At 36.7% G+C, this 7,216-nt stretch overlaps 2 protein-coding genes across 2 annotated transcripts; one reads left to right on the top strand and one right to left on the bottom strand.

The window, feature by feature from the left end:
- Positions 1-813: 813 nt before the first annotated feature.
- Positions 814-2,369, bottom strand: LOC123872322 (exosome complex component RRP40). Its single transcript, XM_045916535.1, has one exon. It carries the CDS (start codon positions 2,266-2,268, stop codon positions 1,558-1,560), a length of 711 nt encoding a protein of 236 aa, XP_045772491.1. The 5' UTR covers positions 2,269-2,369; the 3' UTR covers positions 814-1,557.
- Positions 2,370-3,132: 763 nt separating this feature from the next.
- On the top strand, positions 3,133-6,797 carry LOC123872315 (probable RNA 3'-terminal phosphate cyclase-like protein). The gene is made up of 7 exons (XM_045916527.1): positions 3,133-3,169; positions 3,202-3,524; positions 3,878-4,063; positions 4,701-4,870; positions 5,385-5,519; positions 5,965-6,135; positions 6,577-6,797. Exons 2-7 carry the CDS (start codon positions 3,233-3,235, stop codon positions 6,775-6,777), a joined length of 1,155 nt encoding a protein of 384 aa, XP_045772483.1. The 5' UTR covers positions 3,133-3,169; positions 3,202-3,232; the 3' UTR covers positions 6,778-6,797.
- The last annotated feature ends 419 nt before the right edge of the window (positions 6,798-7,216 follow it).

Consider the following 7,216-nt stretch of genomic DNA (forward strand, 5'->3'; position numbering starts at 1 on the left):
TTTTGACATGATATTTGACACAAAAAGTTAAAATGGCGCGTGAGGTCATTTTTTACGCATTTTTATTTGCCTGTAGTCAATGAGTTGTTTAAATGTGGTAAGGTTAAATTTGTAAAATATATTTCATTGTTTAGGCGCCAGAACTTCATAAAATATAATAATAATAGTTATATACATTTGACCTAAAAGATTATTATTATTAAATCTATACTATTATAATGTGACTGAGGTTTGTCTGTGATTGAAAGGTGTTAGGGTGCATTTCCACTGAAGCGGTAGTATAATTACCGGCAAACTATTATCATGATTTTATTGTCAGTTTGCAGTAAAAAGGCCGTGTATGGGCTGCGTATTTAGTGCGACTTTTACGCGTTTCAGGCTGAGATCTATAGATTGCACTTTGACGACTAGGCTCAGACTTAAGACACTGTTAAAACGAGACAGCATTATACCACTGGCATAAATCTGTCTCGTTTTAACTGAAACTTAAATCTAAGCAAAGTCAAAGTACTCTCTATAGATTTCAACCTCTGTGAGAAGCTACTTGTTTACCTTTTAAGTAAACTAAGGAAGAGTAAAGTATATACGAATTTTAATGCGAGCAAAACCGTGGGCATAAGCTAGTACCCACCTAATAATTAATATTATTATCATTCACAGAAAAGCATGACTGAAACACCGCTAGCTACTTTCATTAATTTCAAGTTAGGGCAGAAACATAATTTTAACATGCAATGCTATCCGATGAGATGAGGAGTCAAATGAAATTGTAGTATTGGAAATTGTTACCATTATCTTTTTATATTAGTGCTCAGTTTAATTTTTTTCTTTGACTTTCGTGCATTGTATTTTGTTTCTATTTTCTAATAAAAAAAGTTTACTTTATACCAGTACCAGAATCACTCAGATCCAGCAGTAAATATTAGTCTTCGATTTTAAGAAAGACATAATCGGCAGCTTTTGCTTTGTAGAGCATTTTATCTGTGTGTGAATGTTTGCTAGAGACTGATTGGTCCAACAGCTTGCATGACTTAACCACAAGTTAAGATCACATGCTCTTGTGAATTGCAAAAACTATACTGGTACAAGTCAGCAACATAACATACACACACACACACACACACACAGGTATACACAGGTATACACTCATACACACGTATGAGTGACAGACACTCTATGAAACTGAAGCTGCAGATTATCTCTTTCTAAAGCTTGATGTGAAATATTTACAGCCGATTACTGTACAATCAGATGCAAACTGTTTTAACAGCTTGTGTTGCTTGTTAAAAGTATGTTTTTGCACTAAAATTGATTGTATTATAAACATGTATAATATTGTAGACATAATGATGGTTGATGTAAATAAAAAGAGCATTCCTTTGAGTGGTTTTGTTTTCTTTATTGTTTTTTTTTTGCCCATTTGTGCAAATGTCACAACTTTAATTCTAAATCAATGAATTTGAAACTGAAAAATAGTCTTAAATTTTTATAGGTAGGTAGGTATGTTTGTAGGTTCTGTAAGGAAATAATAAAAAATATACTGATTAGCACTTAAAACTATGATACATGTCCAGCCAGTATAGCAGCAATGTTATTACACATTTTCTTTATTTCCTCATCACTCAAAAACTCAGCTGCTAAAATTGCATTACCAACTGCTATAGTTTCTCTCATTGAATTTGCCTTGATCCAAATTCTGCCATTCATGCCCGCAGCGATTTCAAATGGCCACTCATTCTTCAAAGACGCCAGTAGTGGACAGCTAGGGTTAAGAATCTTTCTTACGAGGTTTAGTGAACATTTGAATACAAAGCCATCGTTTAACACACCTAATCGACCTTTTTTGCCATGTGAATCTACACAGACTAGCTCAGGCTCCATATCTTTACTTGCTACTAACATTTTAGCATAGATAATATCTCCAACTTGGATTTCTGGTCTGTTTTTCTTAGTGGCTCCTTCAAAGGACAAATAGGATAAAGCAGCTGTGCTACTCCCCCCGACATCAACTCGAAAAATATCACCAGCTTTTTGAGTAACAACGCCTATAATGTTTTCACCTCTCGAAGGCACATACCGCTTCTGGTAACTATCTATCCAGTACGTGCCTGGATTCTTTTTCTTCAGAACGCCGGCTTTTGTGATATAAACACGGTCAACTTCTTTTCGTAAGCCTGGGCCGATTATGACACGCGATTTTTCACCGATTTGCGAGATTTCTTCGCAGTAATCGCCCGGCAGGACAACGTCACCGATTGATACTTTCATGTTTAATTAATCTCGAAATAAGAAAATAAAATGGAATATTCTCATATTTTTCTTTTTGAAAAAGAGAAAAATAACGTGTTCCTTTTTATTTACATTTTTTTATGACATTGACATAAAAATGTCAGAGACTAAAGAGATAATAGATGAACGACAGATAAAATTCAATCACTAGTTAAGGGCGCGAATGCACTAGCAACCCATATGGCCGTATCAGCTTTTTCTATTTCTTATTACGAACTAGCTGATGCCCGCAGCTTCGCCCGCGTGGATTGGTCAGATCCCCTGCAGCATCAGGATTGAGGAGTTGGACTCCAAATTTTTTATGAAACAATGTCGCAAAGTTCCTCTATCGATTAAAAAAGAAATGACGCAAATCGGTTCAGAAATCTCGGAGATTTCGGTGTACATAGGTAGAAAAACACAACTCCCTTTTTGAAAGTCGGTTAAAAAAGTAGCCTATTTTACGCCCTGGTCAATCCTCTACTTGCCTGTGAAAGTCCCGTCAAAATCGGTTCAGCCGTTCCAAAGATTAGCCTTTTCAAACAGACAGACAGACAGACAGACAGACAGACAAAAATTTTAAAAACGTGTGATTCAGTTATGGTATCGTTCAAATAACCATATATGAGCTTAATATGAGGTAGTTATTTCGAAATTACAGACAGACACTCCAATTTTATTTATTAGTATAGATAAATATCGTCTATAGAGTTAAATATTGGTTTGATTATATAGTCCTAGGAAAAAAATTATTGTGGAGGCAAAAGTTGCCCGTAAGACCCTTAGTACCATAGACCATAAACATCTAGATATTGACGTGACTGTCATTTATCAACGTCACGTTGACATTCACTATTCAGCGATGTCAATGTCATTAACACGTGTTTTTGTTTATCTCCAAAATCCAAATCAACTCTATCTACACTCCATACTTCAAGAAATTGATAAAAATAATAATTGAAAAATGCCGGCTACAGTACACAACGACGTGCTAATATACAAAGGCAGTAATTTATTTAGACAACGGCTTCTGCTTTCCACACTAAGCGGTCGAGCTATAAAGATTGAAGAGATTCGAAGTTCGCATGATGACCCTGGTTTGAGGGAGTACGAAGTGAATTTAGTACGCCTTCTGGATAAGGTTACTAATGGTTCGAGGGTGGAGCTAAGTGAAACTGGTACCTCGATGTACTATCAGCCAGGGATATTGATCGGTGGTCAAGTTTCACACAGTTGTTGCACTCAGAGAGGAATAGGTTAGTTTTGTTTGTTTTGTAATCTTTTAATAATTATAGGCATTCTGAACCAGTGGTAGATGCTCTTGACGATTCAAAAGTACTTATGAAAGTCTAATTGAATAAAAATATTTTGAATTTTGTAAGTTACATGTGTGAGAGTTCTCCATAATGTTTGAAAAAATGTGTGAAGTCTGCCACTCTGCTCTTGGCTAGTGTGGTAGACTATGGCCTAAACTTTTCTCATTCTGAGAGGAGGCCTGTGCTCAGTAGTGAGCTGGCAATGGGTGATGATGATATAATTTAATATTATGATGAGGAAGTTTTAAATACTTATTGCTGCTAGTTATTCTTAGTATTGTTTTTGTTTTCAGGTTACTATCTAGAAATTCTACTAGCTCTAGGCCCGTTCTGCAAGGAGCCTCTCAACGCAGTGTTGCAAGGTGTCACACATCATGACCTGGACGTGTCAGTGGACAAAGTGAAGACAGCTGCATTACCAATACTGCTTAAGTTCATACTGGTTGATGATGGGTTGGAGCTTAAAGTTGTTAGGAGAGGTAACTTAAAATATTTTAATTTTCAACACTGTATATTTTATTATTATTGACAAATGGAAAGGGGTTACTCTTTCCACTAATAATAAACACAGTTTCTGCGTACTTAATAACGTGGTAGGCTCCCAGATCATTTTGCATCTTCCCTTATATAAATAAATTAGGTACTTAATGAAATTACATACTACAATTTTAATTTTTAAACAGTTTTTAGATCACTTGGTTATTATCACTAGTAATAGAATGTTTCTGAGTAATTTAGATTCAGTGCACTACCTACACATCTACTTTTGTATTTTTTTATCGCGTTACAAATGCAAAAATGTGTTTTGTCTGTTGCCTTTTCACGGCTAATCTGTTTAACAGATTTAGGCTTCTGAGATAGGAGAGAGATAAAGATTCCCACAGGATTTCGCTGAAATTCGCTGACATCAGCTAGTTTTATTTATATTTCTTTTGTGTTAGTAAATAGCAATCAGGATGTTGTGTAAGGATTAATGAAATTATTTTAAAAGTATAAAAATTCTAGATCCTATTTGTTCTTGTACAAAAATAATCTAAATAATTAGGCTTTGTTTTGTCTTCTATATGTTATAATGTTGGTCCTTCGAACCGGATAATCACGGGGTGGTTGTTGTAGGCGCCCCTCCTCTCGGCGGCGGTGAGATAGTGTTCAAATGCCCCGTGCGGCGACATCTGCGCCCCCTGCAGTGGTCCACCTGGGGCCTGGTGAAGAGAATCCGTGGCGTGGTGTATGCGCTGAGAGTGTCCCCTACCATGGCCAATAGAGTCGTGGAGGCAGCTAAGGGGGTAGGTCACATCATCATCTTTCTTGCTAGCTCTACTTAATAGAAGTTGCTTCCCAAACTGGCGGTAGAGTCTTGAATAGAATAAAATAGAATAGAATAGATTTTATTCAAAAAAACTTTTTACAAGTGATTTTGAATCGTCAAAATAATCTACCACTGGTTCAGAATGCCGTTCCTACCGAGAAGAACCAGCAAGAAACTCGGCGGTTGCCCTTTCAATTGTTCGATTTACAATAATATTTCATATTATACAAGCAATTGCAGCCCCGCGCATTTCTGGAGCGAGTCGAATCCATGGTTTTTTATCATCATCTTGACATATTATTATCATAAGTAGCATGTTGACTGCACTTTCGAGAACATTAAATTCTCTTAAGGCTAAATTCCGTTAAAGCTAGTGATATTTCAATTGCTAAAAATGTATATAACTCCAAAAAGTTTGAGGTGTGTGCCCGGGATCGCACCCTTGGACCCCAAAAGTTTTCATGTGAAAATAGCTACAATTTTTTCCACAGGTAATGCTAAAGTTTCTTCCGGACGTTTACATAAACACAGACCAGTGCCGGGGCCCCAACGCGGGCAAGAGCCCCGGCTTTGGCATCAGCTTATTGGCTGAGACCAACGAGAAGACATTTTACTGCGCTGAAGCTGTGAGTAATAAAAAATGGCAGTCAGTGGGGACTGCCGACACAAGTGAAAACCTCAAAACTGAAAGAACAGTGTTTTTTTGGGTTTTCAAATAATTTGTATCAAAAATTAATATAGGTAGATTTTCCTAACTTTCGACCATTCGTAAATATAGCAACATATGTCTATATATACATTAAACAAACACTAAACCTTTTCCGAATATTTTACTTGAAGTTGAAATGTACAGGCTGCTATACAAATAATTAAAGAAGATTTGCTTCAAAAACTCTTCAAAATAAGTGTCTAATTGAGGCCAAAGTTCATGTTCATTTTTGTGGACTTAGTATGTAGGCTTATCCATCGATCAATTGTTCTATTTACTTTTATATTCTGAGTATAGTTACAAGTTTTTAGTCAAGTGAGTAAAACATTCTACAGTTCTGATTCAGACATTCTGATATCCAGAAATCACCTGAAGCAGGCTCGGGCGAGACTATATTACCTGAAGACTTAGGCCGCGAGTGCGCTATGAAACTACTAGATGAAATACATCGCGCCGGCACAGTCGACTCGGCCTTCCAGTGGATAGTAGCGCTGTGGATGTCGCTAGGACAGAAGGACGTCAGCGAGTGTGTGGTAAGTTAGCTGTATTTACTCCCACATAACACACTAGGTGGCGTTGCACTGAGTTCAATCACACTAGTTTATTTAAGTTAGAACTTGACTGCGAGCTCACAGTGTTGTGATAATGCTGTCTATTCCTATAATAATGGCATAAGTTGAATGGAAGTTTTGCATTCTGTTTCCCACTTGTTAGAAAATGATAAGTATTGTATTGATACAGTTATTGAATCCACGAGTATTGTAAAAGCGAAAGTGTATTTGTTTGTTTGTTATCTTTTTATAGTCCAGTCGTTTAAGCGATTCAGACGAAATCGGGTATACATGTAGCTTGCATCCCGAAAATTGACCTCTAAGCGTATTTTTTTTATCTCAGAAAATCAGATAGTTCCCATGGGATTTTTAAAAACTTAAATCCACGGGCATCTAGTTTGAAATGATTTGATTTTATTTCAGGTGGGCCCCCTGTCAGACTACACTATCAAATTCCTGCAACACCTCAAAGAGTTTTTCGGAGTGATGTTCAAGCTAGAAGTCCTGAGATCTGACGACGATGAAGATAGTTCTGACGACGAAGAAAAAGTGACAACTGCACAGAAGATTAAAATGACTTGTGTCGGTATAGGCTATGTTAATATTAGTAAGAGGACGCTATAAATAAATAGTTTTATGTTTATGCTGTGGTTTTTATTTCAATCTATACCCTAAACTCCAAAAGTTAGATGGATCGATTTCGATGAAAGAAATTTCATCAAAATTGATTTAGTAAGTATAATCAATAATGTGGCTAATTTTATTATGTTGTGCCTACAAAATTTCCGAACTAAATTTTGTGCTACCTTTTTGACGTGACAACGTCTTATAATTCGATAGAGCCGGCTGCACGCACGAAAAAACATGACTCATACGGCGTTACCTCGCTCTGAGGCGTTCCATGTAAGGCTTGAAGTGCAAGCGAGAGCGCGGAACGAGCGACAAAGAAGCACAATCGGTCTTTGTTGTCACGTTCAACTATCGTCACAAACCGACTTTACAGACAACCAATTTTTTTCGCTGCATTTAGATTAGATTTAGTTCAGAAATTGTCTTCGCCAGA

The sequence above is a fragment of the Maniola jurtina genome, chromosome 15 (genome assembly GCF_905333055.1).
Source record: "Maniola jurtina chromosome 15, ilManJurt1.1, whole genome shotgun sequence".
Classification (NCBI taxonomy): domain Eukaryota; kingdom Metazoa; phylum Arthropoda; class Insecta; order Lepidoptera; family Nymphalidae; genus Maniola; species Maniola jurtina.